At 60.9% G+C, this 23,805-nt stretch overlaps 3 protein-coding genes across 6 annotated transcripts; 2 read left to right on the forward strand and 1 right to left on the reverse strand.

Moving 5' to 3' along the window:
- Nucleotides 1-249: 249 nt before the first annotated feature.
- Nucleotides 250-12,287, reverse strand: LOC133629114 (ubiquilin-4-like). Of its 2 annotated transcripts, XM_062019785.1 has the most exons (9): nt 12,105-12,287; nt 10,170-10,321; nt 6,449-6,651; nt 5,886-6,148; nt 4,647-4,805; nt 3,034-3,256; nt 1,411-1,550; nt 858-941; nt 250-387 (listed from the first exon to the last, which is right to left on the reverse strand). In XM_062019785.1, exons 1-9 carry the CDS (start codon nt 12,255-12,257, stop codon nt 265-267), a joined length of 1,500 nt encoding a protein of 499 aa, XP_061875769.1. In that variant the 5' UTR covers nt 12,258-12,287; the 3' UTR covers nt 250-264. The 2 variants fall into 2 exon arrangements, with proteins under 2 accessions (XP_061875769.1, XP_061875770.1); XM_062019786.1 differs by lacking the exon at nt 858-941.
- A 1,385-nt stretch (nt 12,288-13,672) lies between these two features.
- LOC104555441 (ragulator complex protein LAMTOR2) lies at nt 13,673-16,073 on the forward strand. Of its 2 annotated transcripts, XM_010198878.2 has the most exons (4): nt 13,673-13,803; nt 15,218-15,380; nt 15,501-15,590; nt 15,852-16,073. In XM_010198878.2, the coding sequence occupies exons 1-4, from the start codon at nt 13,736-13,738 to the stop codon at nt 15,906-15,908; spliced, it is 378 nt and encodes a 125-aa protein (XP_010197180.2). In that variant the 5' UTR covers nt 13,673-13,735; the 3' UTR covers nt 15,909-16,073. The 2 variants fall into 2 exon arrangements, with proteins under 2 accessions (XP_010197180.2, XP_010197181.2); XM_010198879.2 differs by lacking the exon at nt 15,501-15,590.
- A 363-nt stretch (nt 16,074-16,436) lies between these two features.
- Nucleotides 16,437-22,167, forward strand: LOC133629113 (ras-related protein Rab-25-like). Of its 2 annotated transcripts, XM_062019782.1 has the most exons (5): nt 16,437-18,996; nt 19,898-20,093; nt 20,234-20,427; nt 20,594-20,674; nt 21,372-22,167. In XM_062019782.1, exons 1-5 carry the CDS (start codon nt 18,957-18,959, stop codon nt 21,500-21,502), a joined length of 642 nt encoding a protein of 213 aa, XP_061875766.1. In that variant the 5' UTR covers nt 16,437-18,956; the 3' UTR covers nt 21,503-22,167. The 2 variants fall into 2 exon arrangements, with proteins under 2 accessions (XP_061875766.1, XP_061875767.1); XM_062019783.1 differs by lacking the exon at nt 20,594-20,674 and having other exon boundaries at nt 18,312-18,996.
- Nucleotides 22,168-23,805: the final 1,638 nt, after the last annotated feature.

The following is a 23,805-nucleotide window of genomic DNA, read 5'->3' on the forward strand; positions in this document are numbered from 1 at the left end:
GACAAAATTCCTCAGCTCAGCTGCTCCCCATTACCACAAACAAACAATGAGAGAGGGACCAAGTGGTTCCCAAACCTTTTACCCAAAATAAAGGCTCAAGTGCTCCCCACATGAAGAACAACCAGAAGTGCTCATTAGCTGCAGCTCTGAGGCCTGTGGCACAAGCAGAGGTAGTTGTGCCCAGGACAGTGCCCTGTGCACTGAATCAGCAGCAGGCTGTACCACTGTACCCACCTCTGCCCACAGGAACCCTCCCCAAAGCCCTTAGTACCTTGGCACTAGTCCTGGGGCCTCTGTCTGCAGCGTCTGGAGGCCCTGCTGGATCTGGAGGAGAGCCTGCATGGCACGGGGGTTGGTGAGGATGGACAGGGAGTCTGGGTTCTGCATCTGGGAACAAAGGCAGAGAGACACAGAGGTAGCATCCAGCAGGAGCTGCCCCAGCCACAGCAACCCACAGGTCTGGGCCCTCCCTCACGGCTGCAGAGACACTCGTGGAGTTCAGATCCAGTTTCCTACATGAACCAGGTGAAATGGGATTAGAAGAGGGACAACACACTTTTGGAATGGAAAAGGCTTTGACCTGAGTGAAGCAGCTGCCCTGACACAAGCAGCTGCTTTCATTCCTGTTGCAGTGACTGTTCCACACCAGGGTTTCAGGCAGCTGAACTGGTCTGATTTGAAGCCCATCTATAGGTGACTCAGAGGTAGATGGGCTTTGTCTAAAAGAGCCCTCTACCCTGTGCAACCCCCTTTCTTTCACAGCCCAGACCCCCCAAAGCCCACGTGCTTCCTGGTCCCCTTTGGCTGAGAGCTCTGGAGCCCATGAGAGCAGCACAGGGCCAGCGAGGGGCCTTTACCTGCTGCAGGAAGACAGGGAGCTGCAGGCGGAGCTGTTCCTGGAGCTGTGGATTCCCAGCAAAGAGGGGGACATTTACCATGATCTAGCAAGAGACAGCACATGGAGGGAGGGTCAGAGGGTTGCTGCCACTGGCTGTCAAACCCTATGAAGCTAAGCCATGAAGAACACGTCAGTCATGCCCCTCACTCCCTCCCTGGGCTTTCAACACCTTCCCCTGCTGATGGGGACTGAAGAGGGACAGCTCAGTTCCTGGCAGCAGTGCTGAACTTGGCCAGGGGCAAAGAGAAGCTCATTCCCATGTCCTTTGGAAAGCCATGGGTTTTGTTGGGGCTGTGCTAAGACACAGGGGTTCAGTACTGCCAATGCCTTCAGGCCACTGAGAAACACACCAAAGCCCTCCACTGCCCCAGCTCCCCAGGCTCTGCAGGAGGAACCACTCCAAGACAGGAGCAGACTGCACTGGAACCACTCCAAGCACAGCAGCAGACTGGTCTCCAGCACCCTGCTCATGGCCTGACTAACAAAGGAAAGATGATGGTCATGTTTTTTACCTGTGCTGCAAAGTCTGGGTTCTGGGCAAGAGTCTGCATCATGCTCCTCATGTAAGGGGCAGAGATCATGTTCTGCATCAGCTGAGGGTTTTCAGAGATCTGCTGCAGGAGGCCTTGCATCTCTGGGCTGTTAAACATCCCTGTGAGGGGAAAGGGAAGACAAGGACCCCTTAAAAGGCTGAGCAACCTCTGCACCACCTGAAATACAACGTGGCATTGACAGCAAGGCCTTGGCTTCCCACCTGGCCTGGGGTGGGTATTGCTGAGACAGCCACGGCAGCTCCACTCTGCCCTGCTCTCAGAAGCCCAGGATGGTGGGGGCTGGAAGGGCCCTGCAGAGCTGCTCCAGCCCAACCCCCTGCTACAGCAGGTTCCCCTCACTCAAGGGGCACAGGAACATGTCCTGGTGGGTTTGGGATCCTCCTGAGAAGGAGCCTCCACACTCTCCCTGGGCAGCCTGGGCCAGGGCTCCCTCCCCTCAGCACCAAAGCACTTGCTCCTCCTGGGCCAGGGGCACTGCCTGTGCTCCATCTCGTGTCTATTATCCCTTGTCCTGTTGCTGAACGCTACAGAGAACTCCACTGCACTCTCCCAGGCTGCAGAGATGTCGGAGTTCCCAAAGTAACCCCAGGTACACGTGAAGCAAACCGTCTGTGCTGGCAGCTGGGCTGGAACGGCTCATCTGGAGAGCAGGCACAGCCCGGCCCTCTGACGCCAGTGGGAAGCGCCCTGTGAGGGGGCTGGGCTGAGCTGTGGCTCCTCCCCCAGCACTGGCTGATTCACCAGAGGCTGAGCTGGCAGGCAGTGAGAGCTGGGCAGGCTGAGAGCTGGGCACAGAGGAACCTGCTGAGGGGCAGCAAGGGCAGAGTCCTGCAGCTGGGGAGGAACAAGCCCAGCAGCAGCCCAGGCTGGGGGTGAGCTGCTGGAGAGCAGCTCCAGGAGAGGGACCTGGCACTGCTGGGGGAGAACAAAGTGACCCTGAGCAGCAATGTGGGCTGGTGGGCAAGAAGCCAACGGCAGCCTGGGGGCAGCAAGAGAGTGTGGGCAGCAGGGCCAGGGAGCTTGTGCTGCCCCTGTGCTCTGCCAGAGCTGGGGAGGCCTCAGCTGGAGTCCTGTGGCCAGGGCTGGGCTGCCCAGCTCAGGAGAGACAGGGAAGTGCTGCAGAGAGGCCAGTGCAGGGCTGCCAAGATGCTGAGGGGCTGCAACATGTGTGTGAGGAGGAAAGGCTGCAGCCCTGGGGCTGTTGAGCCTGGGGAACAGAAGCCTGAGCTCAGGGGGATCTCAGCAATAGCTACAAATATCTAAAGGGTGGGTGTCAGGAGGTTGTGGCAGCACTTTGTTGTCTCCAGTGACACGATGAGGGTTGATGGACACAAGCTGGAACACAAGAAGTTCCATTTAAACCCAAGGAGCAAGTGCTTCGATGCTGAGCTGAGGGAGCCCTGGCCCAGGCTGCCCAGGGAGGGTGTGGAGGCTCCTTCTCAGGAGCTTCTCAACCCCACCTGGACACGTTCCTGTGCCCCCTGAGCCAGGGGAACCTGCTGTAGCAGGGGCTGGGGCTGCAACAGCTCTGCAGGGCCCTTCCCACCCCTCATGTTGGGATTCTCTGGCTCCATGACTCACCAGCCCCGATGCTGGCAGCGTTCAGCCCGAAGGGGTTGGACACGGTGGGTGGGCTCTGGGTGGTGGCTGAGCCCGTGCTGCCCTCGCTGGGTGCCTGGCTCTGGGAGGCTGCAGGGCTGGGGCTCCAGGGGTTGGGCAGAGGCTCCCTGTTCTCCGTCCGCAAGGGCTGGGAGCTGGAGCTGTCAGAGTTCCCCGCCAAGGATGAGAAAGGGTTGTTGCCAAACTAGGGAAAAAGGACAGAAACAAGAATAGGTGCAATCAGTTGGGCCCAGCAGAGGATGTCAGGCCAAGCCCAGCGTGGTATGGGCGAGGAACAGCCCATCACACTCATCCAGGCTGAGAATTTGCTGAACACATGCCATAAGGAGAGAGAAATGAACCATCAATTGCCTCCTGAAGGGTCTGTACCCCACAGCACACCCCCCTCAGAAAGAGCCCAGGCTCCAAAAGTGGCCACAGCCTTAGATTAAGCTCCCAAACACAGGGCTTTAAACCATGGATGTAAAACCTGCCAGCAGGTAATGCCAGACAGGAGGTGTCTGCACAGCCTTGTGCTGACAGAGCTGTGCTCACTGCTCTGCTGCTCCAGGCAGCTGGAGCCCAGCCAGCTCCACGCTGAGCTGACACTGTGCACCAGGGATGAGGCCACAGGGGCTGCACAGCAGCCTCCAGCCTGCTCAGGGGCACAGGAGCAAGAGCACAGCAGCCTCCAGCCTGCTCAGGGGCACAGGAGTGGACACAGCAGTCTCCAGACTGTCTGCACAGGGGCACAGGAGTGGACACAGCAGCCTCCAGCCTGTACAGGGGCACAGGAGTGAGCACAGTAGCCTCCAGTCTGCTCAGGGGCACAGGAGAGAGGACACAACAGCCCCCAGCCTGCACAGGACCAAGGGCACAGTAGCCCTCAGTCTGCATAGGGGCATAGGAGTGGGCACAGCAGCCCTCAGTCTGCATAGGGGCACAGGACTGTGCACAGCAGCCTCCAGACTGCACAGGAGCAAGGGCACAGCAGCCTCCAGTCTGCACAGGGGCACAGGAGTGGGCACAGCAGCCTCCAGACTGCAGAGGGGCACAGGAGTGGGCACAGCAGCCTCCAGCCTGCTCAGGGGCCTAGGAGAGAGGACACAGCAGCCCCCAGTCTGCACAGGACCAAGGGCACAGCAGCCCTCAGTCTGCATAGGGGCACAGGACTGTGCACAGCAGCCTCCAGACTGCACAGGAGCAAGGGCACAGCAGCCTCCAGTCTGCACAGGGGCCCAGGAGAGAGGACACAGCAGCCCCGAGTCTGCACAGGACCAAGGGCACAGCAGCCCTCAGTCTGCATAGGGGCATAGGAGTGGGCACAGCAGCCTCCAGCCTGCTGAGTGGCACAGGAGTGGGCACAGCAGCCCTCAGTCTGTCTAAGGGCCAGAGAAGGGGAAGAGAACACAGCAGCCTCCATCCTGCACAGGGGCAGAGGAGCGAGGGCAGGCCCTGTGCACCCAAGCATGGGAGGATGGAGGGGCCAGCCCCTGCAGGAGGTTCTGCTGCTGGGGCCAGGTCAGAGCAGCAGGGGAAGGAGAGGGAAGGGGCCCCTTCCTGTGCTCACCCCCCTCCCTGTGTGCAGCCCGTACCTGCTCCCTGGCTGCACTGAACATGGGCTCCTGGATGTCCGTGTACATGCGGCGCAGCGCGTTGTAGCCCCCTGGGATGCTCTCCAGGTTACTCAGGGCACGGTCCTGGTTCCTCATCATCTCCTGCATCATGGCAGGGTTTCGAGCCAATTCCATTGTCTGCCAGGAGGAGGGAAACAGGGAAAAGCTCAGCCCCAAACCTGCACCTCAGGAGATTGGAGTGGATTGAGAGGCTGGTAGTAACTCCATGCACTGAAAGAGTTAAATCTCAGCTCCCAGGAGGAGTGTGATTAAACCCATTTCACAGCCACAAAGCAGAGAGATCATTTATCCAAGGAAAGAGAGCCCAGGGATCCTGGCTCCTCCCATCCCTGCTCAGCTCTCCTCCTCCTCAACCTCCATTCAGCTGCATGAGATTGTTTTGCTTCTAAGGGGGCTGGAGACACCCAAACCTTGGACATCCCTCTGTTCCCACTCAAAGCTGCATTCAAAAACTGAGAAGGTGGAACAGATTGGATCCTTCCCACTTGGAAGAAATTCCCCCCTTTCCAGACTTCTGAAGGGTCTCCCCTGCAAAAGGAAATGTCCAGATCTCACTTGGAACCTCATGTGTGGCTGACAGAGAAGCAAAAGGCAGCTGGAAACGAGGCTCATTCAGCAACAACCCCAAAAGCCTCCTGACAAATCTTCCTGGGGGAACAGCAGAGTCCTGGCAAGGGCTGTTTAACACTCAGGCTCTTGCTCATCCCTTCTGCTTCCCTTCCAATCAGCCTTTGCTCTGGTCAGGGTCTTCTGTTCTGGGACTGCACAGAAAATCAACACTTCTGGGATCCTGGCCTAGGACTAATGATCTCTGCTGTCAGAGGCAGTGACATACTGACTGTGCAGCTCTGCAGTCTGCATCTGACCAGGAGAAACAAAAAGCTTCTGCAGCACCTTCACTCCTCTGAATCAGAAGAGGAGCCCTGTATGCAGCAGGCCAGGATGACCCCAGCATCCTCCCTGGGCCCACACATGATGGATTCAACAGCCCTGAGAGGGAGAGAAGAGTTGCAAGTACGTGGGCTGAGTAATCAGTATTCACATAACTCAGGACCACCATCTGTTTGTGGGGAGCTCACAGCAGAAGGAAGACAGCTCTAAAAATCCCTGATCTGGCATTCACACCCCCTCTGGAGAGTAAAGATAGGAGCTGGTCCACAGAGATGGCCCTGAGCAGGCCCTGGCCTGCTGCCTCACCTGTCTCATCAGCTCTGGGTTGTTCAGCATGTGGCTGATCTCTGGGTTTCGCTCCATCAGCTGCTGCATCTGGGGATTGGCCATGATCATCTGCCTCATGAGGTCAGGGTTAGACATCATGTTCTGCACCAAGGGGTTCTCCATGATCTGAGAAAGCATCTCAGGGTTGGACATCAGCTGGCGCTGCATCTGCTGCTGGAGCTCCATGAAGTTGGCAGAGCCCATGCCAAGGTTGCCCAGTCCAGTGATGCCACCAAAGCCAGCTGGAGAGGGAGAGAAGGGGAGAGCCAGTGACTGTGGGAAGCTGCACAAAAAGGCTGAGCACATCAGCTGAGCTGCACCCACACTCATCCAGGGGTACCCCACCTTCCCACAGCTCGGAGGGAGGGAGGATACACCCCCACACACTGCACTGAGGGCTCTGGCACCACCCCCAGCAGGGGAAGCGGCTCGTGCAGAGCCTGCAGCAGGCAGAGACAGCTCCAGGGCTCAAGAAGCCTGCCTCCTGGTCTGGTCTGAGCCATCCTCCTGCCATGCCAGCCCTGCTCTCAGCCCTCACTCACACAGGATGGAGGCAGCGCTGCCGGGGCCGCCGTCCCCGGGGCCTCCCGCGGTCCCTGTCCCGCTGCTCCGCCGGCCGCCCCCCGCCTCGGGAGCCGTGCTGCTGGATGTGGACGGCTGAGATGGGGCAGCAGGAGAGGAAGGGGTTGCAGTGGGGGCAGAAGCAGCATTGGGGGCAGAAGCAGCAGATGTTGAATCTTGGACCCTGCAAAGAAACAAAAGGAGGAGTGAAGTTCCCGAGCCGTGGCACAGGGAGCAGAGTCCCCGGAGATCACACAGGATGGTGGAACCCGCCTCCCACCCCGAGGCACAACAGCTCCTGCCACTTCAGCACAGCCCACACTGAATGGCCTGATGGGTTTCACCCTGAGCTGCCTCCAGCTCCACCTGGAATCACCCTGAACTCTTTCCCTCAGCCACATCCTTGAGCAACGGGTTTGCTCCAAACAGGAAAATCCTCCTGCTGCTCCTGCAGAAGCCACAGAGGTCACAGCAGGGCAGGGTAAACACCAGGCAGCTTCTTGCAGAGCCTCCCAGGCACTGAGTGTTCCCATCCGTGCTCCCAGGGGCAGAGCTGAACATCAGCTTTACTCTGCAGGCAGGGAAACTGAGGCATGAGGCAGCAGCACCTGTCCCATGGAGCTGCAGAGCATTTCTGGGCAGCTTGGCTACAAAGCCACACCTCTGAGCTGGATGAGGGGACAGAGGGCACCCTCAGTGAGTCTGCAGGTGACACCAAGCTGGGTGGAAGTGTGGATGTGCTTGAGGGTAGGGAAGCTCTACAGAGATCCAGACAGGCTGCATGGCTGGGCCAAGGTTAATGCCATGAGTGTCAATAAGGTCGAGTGTCATGCCCTGCCCTTGGGCCACAACCACCCCCAGTAGTGCTTTAGGCTTGGGGAGCAGTGGCTGGAAGCTGCCAGGCACAGAGGGACCTGGACTGTTGGTTGACAGCAGCTGAACATGAGCCAGCAGCATGCCCAGGTGGGCAGGAAGGCCAAGGCCACCCTGGCCTGGATCAGGAATGGTGTTGTCAGTGGGAGCAGGGAGCTGATTATTCCCCTGGACTCGGTGATGGGGAGGCTGCACCTTGAACCCTGTGTCCAGTTCTGGGCCCCTCCTCTGTGCTGGAGAGGATCCAGAGGCTGGGTTACCAAGCTGGGAAAGGATTTGGAGACATGTCTCAGATGAGGAAGGGCTGAGGGATCTGGGACTGTTGAGCCTGGAGAAAAGAAGGCTCAGGGGAGACCTTATTGCTCCCTACAACTACCTGAAAGGCAGCTGCAGCCAGGCTGGGGATGGGTCTGTTCTCCCTGGTAACAGGCAATGGAACAAGAGGAAACAGCCTCAAGTGTCACCAGGGGAGGCTCAGGCTGGATGTGAGGAGGAATTGCTTTGCTTCCAGGGCTGTCAGGCATTGGAAGGGGCTGCCCAGGAGTCACTGTCCCTGGAGGGGTTTCAGAGCTGGGTGGGTGTTGCACTGAGGGCAATGGGCTGGTGGGTGCTGGGGCTGGGACAGAGGCTGCACCCCATGAGCTCAAAGGTCTCTTCTAGATGAAACCATTCTCTGACTCTCTGCTGCTGGCTGGGCCTCACACACAAGGCTCCTCCATCCAACACCAGCTGCCTCCAGCCTCCTCTAACACACACATGCAGATACTGTGCCACAGGCCATGGAAAACCAGATGCTGGACACGAGCTTTATGGAGTGAACCAAACCCAGGCTCATCCCTTGCAATCCCAGTTCCTCCTTGGGATCTTTAAAGGAATGTGAAAGAGAACAATCAATGATCCCCTGAAGCATCTGCAGTCACAACAGTGAGTCCTGGGCTAGTGCTGAAGAGCTTTCACATGAAATTAGACCACAAAATCCCCTTTACTCACCTCAGATAATGCTGTTTGTAAAGAAGAACAAGAAGTCCTTGGTTGGTGGTGTATTTTCCAAACCAAGGATGATTCCTCTCTCTAACTCCCCTTCCTTTTTCACTCCAAAATGAAACCTGATGGTCCCTGTTGCCTTTTGCAGACTCACCTGCCTGCTGCTGAAAACCAGCAGCCACTGAGAGGGAGGGAACAAAGCAAGTAGGAAGTGGAACAAAAAAGGAAGAAGGAAGTTGGAGAGAGGTCACTTGGTTTCTCTCAGCACAGGAAGAGGTTGCAATGTCTTCTATGACTATTAGCAGGGGGAAAACAAATCAGCAAGCCAAGAGAGTTCTTGTTTGCTCTCTAAAGGGGTTCCCAGCACTGCAGCTTGCTGTGAGGGTAGCCCAGGGTGCAGACAGAGGCCTCCTGCAGGAGCTGACGATACATCTGCTTGTCTTTGTGAAAAAGAGGGGGGTGAGGGGAGGGAACAGCCCCAATCTTGACTAAGGCAGCTCCCTCAGGGGACAGCAGAACTGCACAACTGCACTGGGAGGCCAAGGAAGGGCTGCAAAGGCTGTCTGGGATCAAAGGATGATGCTGAGGAACAGCAACAGTGCCAAGAACAAGCTCCCTTGGCCAGCAGAGAGAAAAGCTTGACCCTGCAATCCTGCCTCCCCTTCTCAGGCTGAGCCACATGGTGCAGAGGGACATGAGTGAGCCATATTCCAGCTGGGAGGTACCCTGGGGGCTGCCCCAGGGCTGTGCCAAGCTGAGGCAGAGCACCCAGCCCTGCCCATGGAGACACACACGTGGGCACCACAGAGACCCTGCCCCATGGCACCCAGCCCCCAGCACAGGCTCAGGGCACAGCACAGGATGGGAAGTGAAAGAAAAACTGGGTGTTAGCTTCAGCACAAACTCATCAGGAAAGCAATTTCTGATAACAGCAACCTGTCTTGGTTACAGCTAGGATCAAGTTACATAGAACCAGAGAATCACATTGGTTGAAAAAGCCCTTGAAGCTGCTGCAGTCCCTGCCCTGGTCTCACCCTGCCCAGCCCAGCACTGACCCACAGCCCTCAGCAGCTCAGCTCCAGGGCTTTGGGATCCCTCCAGGGCTGGGCACTGCCCCAGCTCCCTGGGCAGCCTGGCACAGGGCTGACACCCCTCTCAGGAAAACAGTTCTGCCTCAGCTCCAGCCCCAGCCTCCCCTGGGGCAACCTGAGCCCATTTCCCCTTGTCCTATCACCCCCTGTTTGGCCCCTGCAGCCTGTCAGGGAGTGTCACAGAGAGTGCTGCTGGCTGCCCTCAGGCTCCTCTTCTCCAGCCTCAACACCCTCATTCCCTCAGCCCCTCCCCAGCACCCTTGTGCTCCAGCCCCTTTCTCAGCTCCACTGCCCAGCTCTGGCCACGCTGCAGCCCCTCAGTGTCCCTCTGGCAGTGAGTGAGGGGTCCATCCCACATGCTCCATCCAGGCTCTGCTTTGGCTGGGCACTCCCTCAGCTCCCTGGGCAGCCTGGGACAGGGGCTGACAACCCTCTCAGGGAAAAAAGTTCTTCCCCATCTCCAATCTAAACCTTTTAGATTTGAGTTCCAACAGGTTCTTTCAAGATGACTCAATGATACATGCTCTAAACACCCAGGAGCTGTGTTACAGAAGAGCTGATCCCCTGAGGCATGTGCCAGTAACACACAGAGCTGTGTAACCAGGGTGAGACAGTCCAAGAAGCAGCAGCCCCAGGGCTGCATGGCACAGCCATGGCAGAGCTCTCCTGCCCACTCACCACCACCAGAGGCACAAACCCTCCACCACTGGATATTTGCATCCCCCAGCCCCCTCCAGACCAAATCCCTTCTTACTTCTGCAGAGTCTTAATGACCAAGTGCACAGTCAGCCCATCTTTGATCCCGTGTTGATTCAACGTGTCTCCATCCTTCAGGATCTTCCCGGCAAAGATCAGAACCAGCTGATCCTGTTTGGCTTTAAACCTCCTGGAAATCTCTTCTTTGAACTGAAAAGCAAAGAAAAGTGTGTTTCAGGCAGAGGACTGAGGGCAGAAACATGGAGCCAGTGCTCCTGATCCCACCTGAGAGCCCTTCAGTACCTCACCCAGAAGGAGCTGGTGGAGGCACCAACTCAGGCATCAGCTGCTGGGGATGTCTGAGGCACCCAGGAAAAGGAAACCAAAGCAAAAGCGAGCTCTGCACTTACAGAACGAGGAGGGAGTGTCAAAAGAACAGAGCAATTGCCTCTAGAGGAGCTGAAGCTTTCCAAAGCAAGATCCAGTGTGCCTCTTAGCTCTAACCCAAGCACACTATTTATCCTCTGAACGACTGAACTGCTTCTGCTCACTGCATTTCTTTTTCCTAAGGAAAGCCCAACTCTGATTTAATACAGGACAGAGCTCCATGGAAAAGGGAACAATCCTTTATCAGCCAATGGAAAGAAACTAGGTCTCCTCTTTCTGCAGCCCTCTGAGCTCCCTCTGAGCCTGCCAGCCCACGGAAGGCAGACACCTCTTCCTCGCAGGATGGGCACCTGCCAGCCTGGCTGGGCACTCCCAAGGCCATTTGTGAGGGGGAAAAAGCCAGCCAGCCTTGCATTTGGCAGACACAAACTACTGGAGGTTCAGAGGGAAAGGCCAGGGGAGAAAGAGCAGCAGAGAAAGACCCATCCCAGGGACAGGTACCCTCACAACTGCTGGCTGGGAGAGCACAGCCCCGAGCCCCAGCTCAGCCTGGTCACCGTGCAGGAGGGAGCAGGAGGGCCCTGTCCCCCAGCCCCTGCCTGCCCCACGCCTCTGCTCCCCGGAGCTGCCCTCCAGGTCCTTCACACCGCAACCTCTTGCCCAGCACCGCGGGTCAGGGCCCATTTGTGAGCCAACACACCAAGAGCCGTGCCAAAGATGCCTCATCCCGGCGGGCAAACAGCTCCGACAGCGCCTGGGCCAGGCCTTCAGCAGCCTCCTCCCACTTGCCCGTGTCCTTGCGCCCTGCGAAGCTCCCTCGCAGAAGCAGCCACCCCTCCCTTACCCACAGCCGGGCTGATGGTGCCTTTCCTCTGCTCCATCCAACCTGCGCCCCAAAGACCTGCCCCGCTCCTCTCCCCCGAGGGATCCGCCTCCCTGCGCCCGGAGCCACCCCTCAACAGGCGGCTGCCTCCCTCCCTCCCTCCCCCTCTCACCGGCAGCCCCGCTCGCACTCCCCCGGCTCCGGCCCCCGCAGCATCCGTCCCGTTCCCGAGCAGCCCAGACCACGGGGCCGAGCCCCAGATTCCCCCCCGCACCCCGTCATCTCTCACCGCCTTCCCCATCCACGCCGAAGGCCCCTTCCCCACCTCCCCCTCCCCACAAAGCCGCCCCACAACGAGCGCGACAGCCACGGCCCCCGCCCGGGGTTACCCCGGGGACCACGTCTCCCCACACCGTCCCCATCCCCGCTGTCAGCTCCCCACTCGAAGCCCCCCCAGGCACCTGCTCTCCCCGTGCTCTCCCCGCTCGTCCAGGCCCGGCCCCCCGGAGCCCCCAGCCCGCCTCAGCTCCCCCCGTCCCCGCCCCACCTCCCGCGGCCCGGAGCTCGCCAAAAGTCCTCCAAGTCCCTCCGGCCGCAGCTCCAGCCCGCAGCCATGTTCCCCCGCTTCCCCGGCCCCTTCGCCGCCGCTCTAAAGTCCTGCCCCCGTCCCCCAAAGCCCCCGCCCGCGGCTCCCCGCCCCATCACCCCCCTCAGAGCCGCCCCCGCGCCCAGCCGCGGCCCCGGGGCCGGGCCCAGCCCCCCGCCCCCGCCCCCAACCCCCACCTCCCGCACGGAGGCGCCGTCCGCGATGACGATCTCCTCCTTGTCCTTGGGGGTCTTCACGGTGACGCGGATGAGGGCCCCGCCGGGGCCGCCCGGGGCCGCCTCGCCCTCCCCGCCGGGGCCGGACCCGCCGCCGCCGCTCGGCTCCGCCATCTTCGCCTCCCGCCCCGCCAGCCCGGGCCGCCAACAGAGGAGGGCGGTGCGCGCCGCGCCGTGCCGGAGCGCCGCCGCGGGGCCGACAGCGCCCTCTGGCGGCGCGGAGGATGGCTGCAGCGCCGGGGGGCGCAAGGGGGGTTTGGGGGGATTTTGGGGGGGTTTGGGGGGGTTTTGGGGATGAGCCGAGCGCAGCGGCTGCCGACCCGCAACCCTCCGGTAACCCGTTGGGCCCGCGGCCTCCCGTCAGCCCGGTCTGTCTTCGATAGCTGGAGTGGGTCTGCACGCCCCCCTTAGCTGGGTGCTGCCTGGATCCGTCCTGCACCCCCTTGTTATCCTGATCCATCCTGCACCCCCTCGTTACCTGGGTCCATCCTGCACCCCCCTTGTTGCCTGGATCCGTCCTGCACCCCCCTTGTTACCTGGGTCCATCCTGCACCCCCTCGTTACCTGGGTCCATCCTGCACCCCCCTTGTTACCTGGGTCCATCCTGCACCCCCCTTGTTATCCTGATCCATCCTGCACCCCCTTGTTACTCTGATCCATCCTGCACCCCCTTTTTGCCTGGATCCATCCTGCACCCCCCTTGTTATCCTGATCCATCCTGCACCCCCCTTGTTGCCTGGATCCGTCCTGCACCCCCCTCGTTACCTGGATCCATCCTGCACCCCCTTGTTACCTGGGTCCATTCTGCACCCCGTTGTTACCCTGATCCATCCTGCACTTGCTCAATAACTTGATCTAGTGATCTAGCCTGTACCCCCTTATTCACCTCCCTTGGTCACCTGGATCCATCCTGCACCCCCTCATTACCTGACTCCATCCTGCACCCCCTCGTTACCTGGGTCCATCCTGCACCCCCCTTGTTACCCTGATCCATCCTGCACCCTCCTTATTGCCTGGATCCATCCTGCACCATCCTTGTTACCTGGCTCCATCCTGCACCCCCTCGTTACCCAGATCCCACCCTGACACCCCGCTCCCATCAGCAGGCTGCATGCCCTTGCTGAGCTGGATCCATCCTGCAACCCCCATGTTACCTGGGTCCATCCTGCACCCCCCTTGTTACTCTGATCCATCCTGCACCCCCTTGTTACTCTGATCCATCCTGCACCCCCTTGTTAGCTGGCTCCATCCTGCACCCCCTCGTTACCCAGATCCCACCCTGACACCCCGCTCCCATCAGCAGCTGCACGCCCTTGCTGAGCTGGATCCATCCTGCACTCAGCCCCGCACCCGCGTCCTCCGTGCGCCCCCTCCCTTTGCAGCCTCCCTGCGGGCTGGGGCTGGAGCCCCCTCCCCTCATTCGGGCTCAGGGTGGGGAACGAGCCCCCGCTGCCACCCGCGGCCTGACCCAGCCCTCGGAGCCCTCGGAGCCGGCGCCTACAAGTCCCAGCGTGCCCCGGGCCGAGCATGGCCCCGCTGACGCGGCCGCGGCCTGGCGCCGCCATCGCCATCGCCCGAGCGGGGCCGCGGCCATGCTGCGCCCCAAAGCGCTGACGCAGGTGCTGAGCCAGGCCAACACCGGCGGGGTCCAGAGCACCCTGTGAGTAGCGGCCGAGAGGGCTGCTGGAAATGCCCGCTCACACCCCGGGAGGGTCCTGCCAGGGGGGTTTGTGCGGTGCTGGTGCGGTGCTGGTGCTGTGCTGGTGCTGTGCGGTGCTGTGCTGGTGCTGTGCGGTGCTGGTGCTGTGCTGGTGCTGTGCTTGTGTTGTGCTGGTGCTGTGCAGTGCTGTGCTGGTGCTGTGCGGTGCTGGTGCTGTGCTGGTGCTGTGCGGTGCTGGTGCTGTGCTGGTGCTGTGCAGTGCTGTGCTGGTGCTGTGCGGTGCTGGTGCTGTGCTGGTGCTGTGCAGTGCTGTGCTGGTGCTGTGCGGTGCTGGTGCTGTGCTGGTGCGGTGCTGGTGCTGTGCGGTGCTCTGCTGTGCTCGTGCTGTGCTGGTGCTGTGCAGTGCTGGTGCTGTGCTGGTGCTGGTGCTGTGCTGGTGCTGTGCTGTGCTGGTGCTTTGCTGTGCTGGTGCTTTGCTGTGCTGGTGCTGTGCTGTGCAGTGCTGGTGCTGTGCTGTGCAGTGCTGGTGCTGTGCTGGTGCTGTGCTGTGCAGTGCTGGTGCTGTGCTGGTGCTGTGCTGTGCAGTGCTGTGCTGTGCTGGTGCTTTGCTGGTGCTTTGCTGTGCTGGTGCTGTGCAGTGCTGGTGCTGTGCAGTGCTGTGCTGTGCAGTGCTGGTGCTGTGCTGGTGCTGTGCTGTGCAGTGCTGTGCTGTGCTGGTGCTTTGCTGGTGCTTTGCTGTGCTGGTGCTGTGCAGTGCTGGTGCTGTGCAGTGCTGGTGCTGTGCTGTGCAGTGCTGGTGCTGTGCTGGTGCTGTGCTGTGCAGTGCTGTGCTGTGCTGGTGCTTTGCTGGTGCTTTGCTGTGCTGGTGCTGTGCAGTGCTGGTGCTGTGCAGTGCTGGTGCTGTGCTGTGCAGTGCTGGTGCTGTGCTGGTGCTGTGCTGTGCAGTGCTGTGCTGTGCTGGTGCTTTGCTGGTGCTTTGCTGTGCTGGTGCTGTGCAGTGCTGGTGCTGTGCAGTGCTGGTGCTGTGCTGTGCAGTGCTGGTGCTGTGCTGGTGCTGTGCTGTGCAGTGCTGTGCTGTGCTGGTGCTTTGCTGGTGCTTTGCTGTGCTGGTGCTGTGCTGTGCTGGTGCGGTGCTGGTGCTGTGCGGTGCTGGTGCTGTGCAGTGCTGGTGCTGTGCGTGGAGCACAGGGCTTGCTCACAGCCCTGCAGCTGCAACAGCATGCAGCCCCTGCAGCGCTGCATGGCACCGCGGCCACCCTGGGGCTTCCTGGCTTTGAACCCCCCCAAAATCCCCTGCAGACCTGGGGTGCCCTGGCAGCAGCGCTGGGCTGCTGGGGGTTGCTCTACCCTCTGGCACCACCATGGGGTTTGGTGCCCCACTGGGCACCATTTCACCCCCACGTCTCGTTTGCAGGCTCCTGAACAACGAGGGCTCCCTGCTCGCCTACTCAGGCTACGGCGACACCGATGCCAGGGTCACCGCTGCCATCGCCAGCAACATCTGGGTGGCCTACGACAAGAACGGGCACCAGGCTTTCAATGAAGACAACCTCAAGTTCATCCTCATGGACTGCATGGTAACGTGGGGCTGGGGGCTGCCCTCCCCTCCCCTGGGCGCTGCTGTGGCTCTGGGGGGGTCCCCTGGGACCTTGCCAGGCTTTGGGGGCGTGATGAGGTGCTGTTTCTCCCTCGGGCAGGAGGGGCGAGTGGCCATCACGCGGGTGGCAAACCTGCTGCTCTGCATGTACGCCAAGGAGACGGTGGGATTCGGGATGCTGAAGGCCAAGGTAATGCTGGGTGGGGGGCTGCAGAGCTGCATCCCAGCTGTGGGGCTGGGAAAGAGGAGGATGAAGATGGGAGTGGTGGAGGAAGCTGCTGTGCCTGGGACGCCTCTTTCCTCACTGTCCTGTCCCCTGTGGCAGCCCAGGCTCTGCACCACACTTTGGGAGGCTCCAAAACAAAGCATCAATGACAATAAGCAGGAGTGGGGAGGTGGGCACAGGCTGTAAACCCCCCTGGGCACTGCTCACACCTCTCTCTGCTCACAGGCACAGGCGCTGGTCCAGTACCTGGAGGAGCCGCTCACGCAGGTGGCCGCATCCTGAGCGTGGGGCTGAGGGGCTCGTGCAAAGACCCTTCACTCTGACACCATCACTGGTGTGGGTGGGGGGCAAATGGCCCCGTGGGCGTCCTGGAGCTGAGAAATAAGGTGTGGGGAACAAACAAGCTGGGGGAAGGGATGAATAAAAGCGGTTTTGATGCTTGTGTCATTTTGTGTCTCTTGGGAGTAAAAGTCAAGAGTCCGAGGGGGTTATTAAGCACTGAACAGGGTGCTGAGATCCCAAAGCCCTGGAGCTGAGCTGCTGAGGGCTGTGGCTCAGTGCTGGGCTTGGATTTGGTGGTCTTAAAGGTCCTTTCCAACCATAATGATTCAGTGGCAGGGGGTTATTAAGCACTGAACAGGCTGCCCAGGGGGCTGGGATCCCAAAGCCCTGGAGCTGAGCTGCTGAGAGCTGTGGCTCAGTGCTGGGCGTGGATTTGGTGGTCTTAAAAGTCCTTTCCAACCATAATGACTCAGTGGCAGGGGGTTATTAAGCACTGAACAAGCTGCCCAGGGGGCTGGGATCCCAAAGCCCTGGAGCTGAGCTGCTGAGGGCTGTGGCTCAGTGCTGGGCGTGGATTTGGTGGTCTTAAAGGTCCTTTCCAACCATAATGATTCAGTGGCAGGGGGTTATTAAGCACTGAACAAGCTGCCCAGGGGGCTGGGATCCCAAAGCCCTGGAGCTGAGCTGCTGAGAGCTGAGCTGCTGAGAGCTGTGGCTCAGTGCTGGGTGTGGATTTGGTGGTCTTAAAGGTCCTTTCCAACCATAATGATTCAGTTGCAGGGGGTTATTAAGCACTGAACAGGCTGCCCAGGGGGCTGGGATCCCAAAGCCCTGGAGCTGAGCTGCTGAGAGCTGTGGCTCAGTGCTGGGGGTGGATTTGGTGGTCTTAAAGGTCCTTTCCAACCATAATGATTCAGTTGCAGGGGGTTATTAAGCACTGAACAGGCTGCCCAGGGGGCTGGGATCCCAAAGCCCTGGAGCTGAGCTGCTGAGGGCTGTGGCTCAGTGCTGGGCTTGGATTTGGTGGTCTTAAAGGTCCTTTCCAACCATAATGATTCAGTGGCAGGGGGTTATTAAGCACTGAACAGGCTGCCCAGGGTGCTGGGATCCCAAAGCCCTGGAGCTGAGCTGCTGAGGGCTGTGGCTCAGTGCTGGGCGTGGATTTGGTGGTCTTAAAGGTCCTTTCCAACCATAATGATTCAGTGGCAGGGGGTTATTAAGCACTGAACAGGCTGCCCAGGGGGCTGGGATCCCAAAGCCCTGGAGCTGAGCTGCTGAGAGCTGTGGCTCAGTGCTGGGCGTGGATTTGGTGGTCTTAAAGGTCCTTTCCAACCATAATGATTCAGTGGCAGGGGGTTATTAAGCACTGAACAGGCTGCCCAGGGGGCTGGGATCCCAAAGCCCTGGAGCTGAGCTGCTGAGGGCTGTGGCTCAGTGCTGGGGGTGGATTTGGTGGTCTTAAAGGTCCTTTCCAACCATAATGATTCAGTGGCAGGGGGTTATTAAGCACTGAACAGGCTGCCCAGGGAGCTGGGATCCCAAAGCCCTGGAACTGAGCTGCTGAGGGCTGTGGCTCAGTGCTGGACATGGATTTGGTGGTCTTAAAGGTCCTTTCCAACCATAATGATTCAGTGGCAGGGGGTTATTAAGCACTGAACAGGCTGCCCAGGGTGCTGGGATCCCAAAGCCCTGGAGCTGAGCTGCTGAGAGCTGTGGCTCAGTGCTGGGTGTGGATTTGGTGGTCTTAAAGGTCCTTTCCAACCATAATGATTCAGTGGCAGGGGGTTATTAAGCACTGAACAGGCTGCCCAGGGGACTGGGATCCCAAAGCCCTGGAGCTGAGCTGCTGAGGGCTGTGGCTCAGTGCTGGGCTTGGATTTGGTGGTCTTAAAGGTCCTTTCCAACCATAATGATTCAGTGGCAGGGGGTTATTAAGCACTGAACAGGCTGCCCAGGGTGCTGGGATCCCAAAGCCCTGGAGCTGAGCTGCTGAGGGCTGTGGCTCAGTGCTGGGTGTGGATTTGGTGGTCTTAAAGGTCCTTTCCAACCATAATGATTCAGTGGCAGGGGGTTATTAAGCACTGAACAGGCTGCCCAGGGGGCTGGGATCCCAAAGCCCTGGAGCTGAGCTGCTGAGAGCTGTGGCTCAGTGCTGGGTGTGGATTTGGTGGTCTTAAAGGTCCTTTCCAACCATAATGATTCAGTGGCAGGGGGTTATTAAGCACTGAACAGGCTGCCCAGGGGGCTGGGATCCCAAAGCCCTGGAGCTGAGCTGCTGAGGGCTGTGGCTTTAAGACCAAATGGTGGTCTTAAAGGTCCTTTCCAACCGTAATGATTCAGTGACAGGAGGAGCCGGGGGTGCAACGTGCCACCAGCCTGGGGTAAAACAGGGCAGGGGCTGCGAGGGGGAGCAGAGCCCAGCCCTTCCTCAGCGCTGCCCGGCGGCGTTGGGGGCCCGGGGGCTGTTGCCCAGTTTCCCCGGCTTGCACACGATGGCAGCAGAGGCGAGGAAAGGCGCCGGGTCCGTGTCCCGCGGCTGCTCCTGCCCCGCGCTCCCGGCGCCGGCTCCTCCTCCGCCCGTCCCGTGACGGTCCCAGGGGTGACATTTACCTGCCCAACCTGCGCCGCGACACCCGGCCGGTTCCTCCCCTCCGCTCCCGGCCTCGCCCGCACCCTCCGACACGCACGGCCTCGCCTTGCCGCCCGGGACCCTGCTCAGCACCCCCGGGACCCCGCTCAGCACCCCCCGCACCCCGCTCAGCACCCCCCGCGCCCCGCTCCGCACCCCCCGCACCCGGCTCCGCACCCCCCGCGCCTCTCTCTGCACCCCCCGCACCCCGCTCCGCACCCCCCGCACCCCGCTCAGCACCCCCCGCACCCGGCTCAGCACCCCCCGCACCCGGCTCAGCACCCTCCGCGCCCCGCTCCGCACCCTCCGCACCCCGCTCGCTCCCTTCCTGGGACGAAACTTTGTCCCTTGTCGCCGTCGCTCGGCCGCCGGCCCCGCTCCGGGCTGCCAGGGGAAGGAGGAAACCCGGCGGCGGCGACATGGGCAGTGCCGAGGAGGATTATAACTTTGTCTTCAAAGGTGAGTCCCGGGCTGGACGTGGATCCTCCTTTCCCCCCATTCCGGGGCTTGCAGGAAGGGAATTCGAGTGTTTTCCCCTCCCCTGTCCCAAACTGGGGGTGTTGCTGCCCGTCCCCGCAGCTCTGGTGTGTGGATGTGTCAGCGAGCCGGGGAGGTCGGGGTAGGGGGGTGAGTGGTGGTGGGTGAGCTGTGGGACAGCGGGTTGAGCTGCTGGGACACGGTGGGGGCTGAGGCTGAGACACAAATGGGGTGTGAGCCCGTTAACCCCCGTGTTTCAAAGGCATTCTGCTGCAGGTGGCACATGCAGAGGGTCAAAGCTGGTCTGAAGACACAGGGGCACAGCCTTATGCCCCCCCCAGCTTGAGCTCCTCAGGAGCAGGGACCCAGCATCCTGTGTCTGCCAGGTGCTACCAGCCAACAGACCCCTCAGCAGAGATGGTCCAGCTCCAGCATGAAGCCAGTGCTGGGTGCCCACTGCAGCAGGGTGCCCACTGCAGCAGGGTGCCCTGGGGCTTGCCAATGTCCTCTCCTGTTCTGGTTGCCCAGAGCTTGGTAACTGTGACTCCCCCCAGCAGCACAGAGGCCATTGCAGCAGAAGGGGGAGTGTGGCTGGGTTCAGCTGAGGTGGCTCAGCTGTGCTTGAGGGGCTGAGAGCTCCTGACATGGGGATGGGACCCCTGTTTGCTGAAGGACTGACTGTGCTGGGTGTAATACTGGGGCTACCAGGCAATGAGGGACACCCATGCCCCCTGTGCCAGCAGCTGGGGCAGTCCAAAGCAACGAGCTGCTGGCTGCCCCTGGCTCAGGGCAGAAAGGGGTTGTGTGAATTCCTGTGTGTGTCTGGCACCAACCCTCTCCCCTCCTCCCCAGCTCCAGTGGCCTTTCTCCCTTCTTTCCACAGTTGTCCTGATTGGGGAGTCTGGGGTGGGTAAAACCAACTTACTCTCCCGCTTCACCCGCAACGAGTTCAACCACGACAGCCGCACCACCATCGGCGTGGAGTTCTCCACCCGCACCATCCTGGTGGGAGATGCCATGGTGAAGGCTCAGATCTGGGACACAGCCGGGCTGGAGCGCTACCGTGCCATCACCTCTGCGTAAGCATAGGGAGGAGCCCCCCAGAATCAAAGCTCCCTCTGGCACCTGGCTGGTGATACCCTTGTGGTGGAGCCCCACGGGTGAGGATGCTGCAGGGGGGGTGTCTGGAGAGTGGGGTGATAGTGAGCTTCTCCCATAGGTATTACCGGGGAGCTGTTGGTGCTCTGGTTGTCTTTGACATCACCAAGCACCAGACATATGACGTGGTGGATCGCTGGCTGAAGGAGCTGTACGACCACGCTGAGGCCAGCATCGTTGTCATGCTGGTGGGAAACAAGACTGACCTGGCCCAGGCTCGGGAGGTGCCCATGGAGGAGGCAAAAATGTTTGCAGGTACGAGCTGGTACCTTGCCATGGGGCTGGTGGCTGGGGAACACTCCCTGATAGCAGAGACCCACATCGATGTGGGCACCTGGACATCCCTGAAGAGGCTCCAAAATGCAGCTGTGCCCTGGGGTCTGCATCATCTTGGGGGGGGGGGGGTCTCCTCTCATTGCAGACAACAATGGGCTGCTGTTTGTGGAGACCTCAGCGCTGGACTCCACCAACGTCGAGCAGGCTTTTGAGACCATCCTGAAGGGTACAGCCTTGTCCTGGGGGGTCCCTCAGCAGGGTGCAGGGCTGGGCAGAGGAGGTGCAGCCTGTGTCTCCTCTGCTCTGCTCCACCTGAGCTCTTTGGGGCTGGTTTCGGTGTTGTCTTTCTGGCTGGTTTGGTTTCCGGTCTTTAGTGCTGGGTGTTTCTCTCTCCACACCCCGTGGCTTTGCTCTCGTGGCCTCTGGGCATCCCCAAAGCCCCAGGACTCCTTCTCCCCCTGTAATCCCCTCTGTCCCTTCCTGTTGTCCCAAGCTCCTGACTCAACATCTCCCGGCGCCGCTGGCTGTGAGGACCTGGGGGACTGGGAATTAGAGAGGGGTGATGCAGGTCAGGAAGCATCTCTCCAGGAAGGGCAGCCAGGAGGTGTGCCAGGCTGTGCCAGGCCAGGCTGTGCCATGCTATGCCAAGCCAGCCCAGCCAGCTGCCAGCCCCAGCATGGGGTGAAGTACTAATCCCAGGTTGGGCAAGAGGAAATTGCCTCAGCACAGGGTGTTCCCCAGGCACTGTGGGGATGTAACTCGGGGGAGCTGATCCCTTCTCACCTCTTGTCTCATCCCCTTTGCTGCATAAAGGAAAGGAGAAGCCAAGTAGGGGCTCTGCAGGCTCCTAGGTGCCCTTGCTTCCCCATGGAGCTGACACACAGATACCCCCCCTCCCAACCCCCACACCTCTTGTTTTGCAGAGATCTTCCAAAAAGTGCAGCAGCAGAAGCAGAGGAGCAGCCAGAGCAACACGGTGTCACTCAGCAGCGAGAGCCCCGAGAGCACAGCCCCGGCGCAGGCAGAGAAGCGCCCGTGCTGCGTGGCCCTCTGAGCTGCCAGCCCCATGGGAAGCCCCCAGGGACCCCCACAGCCTCGGGACATGCCAGTGGCATAGAGCTGGGTCTAGCCTGGTGCCACCCAGCCTGCAGGGCCACCCTGTCCTGGGGCAGTGGGGACCAGCAGCCCGGACAGTGGCCAAATTCTGCCATAAAGGGTGAGAAGCACCAGTACCAGGAGCTCTCCTCTGTCTGCCTCGTTTGTGCCAGGCCCTGATTAGCATCACTGGACCTCCCAGGGACCTCCCAGCCCCTCCAGGCTGAGACACCCCGAGGCACTGCTGGGGAAAGAGCCAGGAGGCTCTGGCCAGGATGGTGCCAGCAATGGGAGGCTCTCCAACTGTGTCTGGCCATGGAGTTCCTCCTGTAGGGCCACCCCATGCCATGCACTGGGGATGTAGTTGTCCCCTCAGGTCTCTGTCTCCACAAAAGACTGCTCATGGGTTGTCCCAAACCCTAAGGAGTGATGTGGCAGCACCCAGCCCTTGGCCCACCTCTGTCATCACCCCAGAAGTGGGACAAGCGTGATGGCAAGACCCAGCAAAGGTCCCTCCTGCCTGCACAGGATGAGGCTCAGGGCAGAGCTCGGTGTGAGGGGCCTGGGAGCAGCTCCCTGTCAGGCCCAAGGGTGACACAATCATTAAAGGACTTGTGAAATGCAGCTTTGCTGAGCTGGAATTCCTCTGTGGTCCCATCCCCTGGTCCCCACCTCCATGACATGCTGGAGATCGTGGCCACTCATGTGGCTCAGCCCAAAGCTGTGGGTCCCCCGTGTCCCCTCTCACCCTGAATGCACAGTCCCCCTGTGCCACCTCTCAGCCTGATGCTGTGGTCCCCCTGTGCCCCCTCCCAGCCTGAATGCACAGTCCCCCTGTGCCACCTCTCAGCTTGAATGCACAGTCCCCCTGTGCCACCTCTCAGCCTGATGCTGTGGTCCCCCTGTGCCCCCTCCCAGCCTGAATGCACAGTCCCCCTGTGCCACCTCTCACCCTGAATGCACAGTCCCCCTGTGTCCCCTCTCACCCTGAATGCACAGTCCCCCTGTGCCACCTCTCAGCCTGATGCTGTGGTCCCCCTGTGCCCCCTCCCAGCCTGAATGCACGGTCCCCCTGTGCCCCCTCCCAATCTGAATCCATTGGGATTCTCTGTGCCCCCTCCCAGCCCGATGCCACAGCCCCTGTGTGCCCCCTCCCAGCCTGATGCCACAGCCCCTCTGTGCCCCCTCCCAGCCTGATGCTACAGCCCCTCTGTGCCCCCTCCCACCCCGATGCCGCAGCCCCTCTGTGCTCCCTCCCAGTCTCATGCCACAGCCCCTCTGTGCCCCCTCCCAGCCTGATGCTACAGTCCCTGTGTGCCCCCTCCCAGCCTCATGCCACAGCCCCTGTGCCCCCTCCCAGCCCGATGCTACAGCCCCTCTGTGCCCCCTCCCAGCCCGATGCCACAGCCCCTGTGTGCCCCCTCCCAGCCTCATGCCACAGCCCCTGTGTGCCCCCTCCCAGCCTGATGCCACAGCCCCTCTGTGTCCCCTCCCAGCCTCATGCCACAGCCCCTGTCCCCCCTCCCACCCCGATGCCACAGCCCCTGTGTGCCCCCTCCCACCCCGATGCCACAGCGCCTCTGTGCCCCCTCCCACCCCGATGCCACAGCCCCTGTGTGCCCCCTCCCAGCTGATGCCACAGCCCCTGTGTGCCCCCTCCCAGCCTCATGCCACAGCCTGATGCCACAGCCCCTGTGTGCCCCCTCCCAGCCTGATGCCACAGCCCCTGTGTGCCCCCTCCCAGCCCGATGCCACAGCCCCTCTGTGCCCCCTCCCAGTCTCATGCCACAGCCCCTGTGTGCCCCCTCCCAGCCCGATGCCACAGCCCCTCTGTGCCCCCTCCCAGTCTCATGCCACAGCCCCTCTGTGCCCCCTCCCAGCCCGATGCCACAGCCCCTGTGTGCCCCCTCCCACCCCGATGCCATGCTTCCCCTGCACCCCTTCCCCCCTGAGCCATCCCCAGCCCACACTCCCACCCCCTCCACAGCCCGTCGAGCCTGCCTGGCAGCTTCTCCTCACTTCACACCACGGTTTGGCCTCCACCCATCGTCCCAAACCCCTCGGAACCCATCGAATCTCTGCAGCATCCTCCCACCTCACCCCCCGCGCCCACCCCCGCTGCCGCCCCCCAGCCACGCGGGTCCCGCTCCCGCAGCTCTGTCGCCGCCGTCCCCCCGCGCACACGCCGCTGCCGTGTCGGGAAGGGTCCCTGAGCCCTCGGGGACCCCCCCCGGCATCTCCCCGTACCTGGCCCAGGTGAGC

Source organism: Colius striatus, unplaced genomic scaffold (assembly GCF_028858725.1).
Source record: "Colius striatus isolate bColStr4 unplaced genomic scaffold, bColStr4.1.hap1 scaffold_163, whole genome shotgun sequence".
NCBI classification, from domain to species: domain Eukaryota; kingdom Metazoa; phylum Chordata; class Aves; order Coliiformes; family Coliidae; genus Colius; species Colius striatus.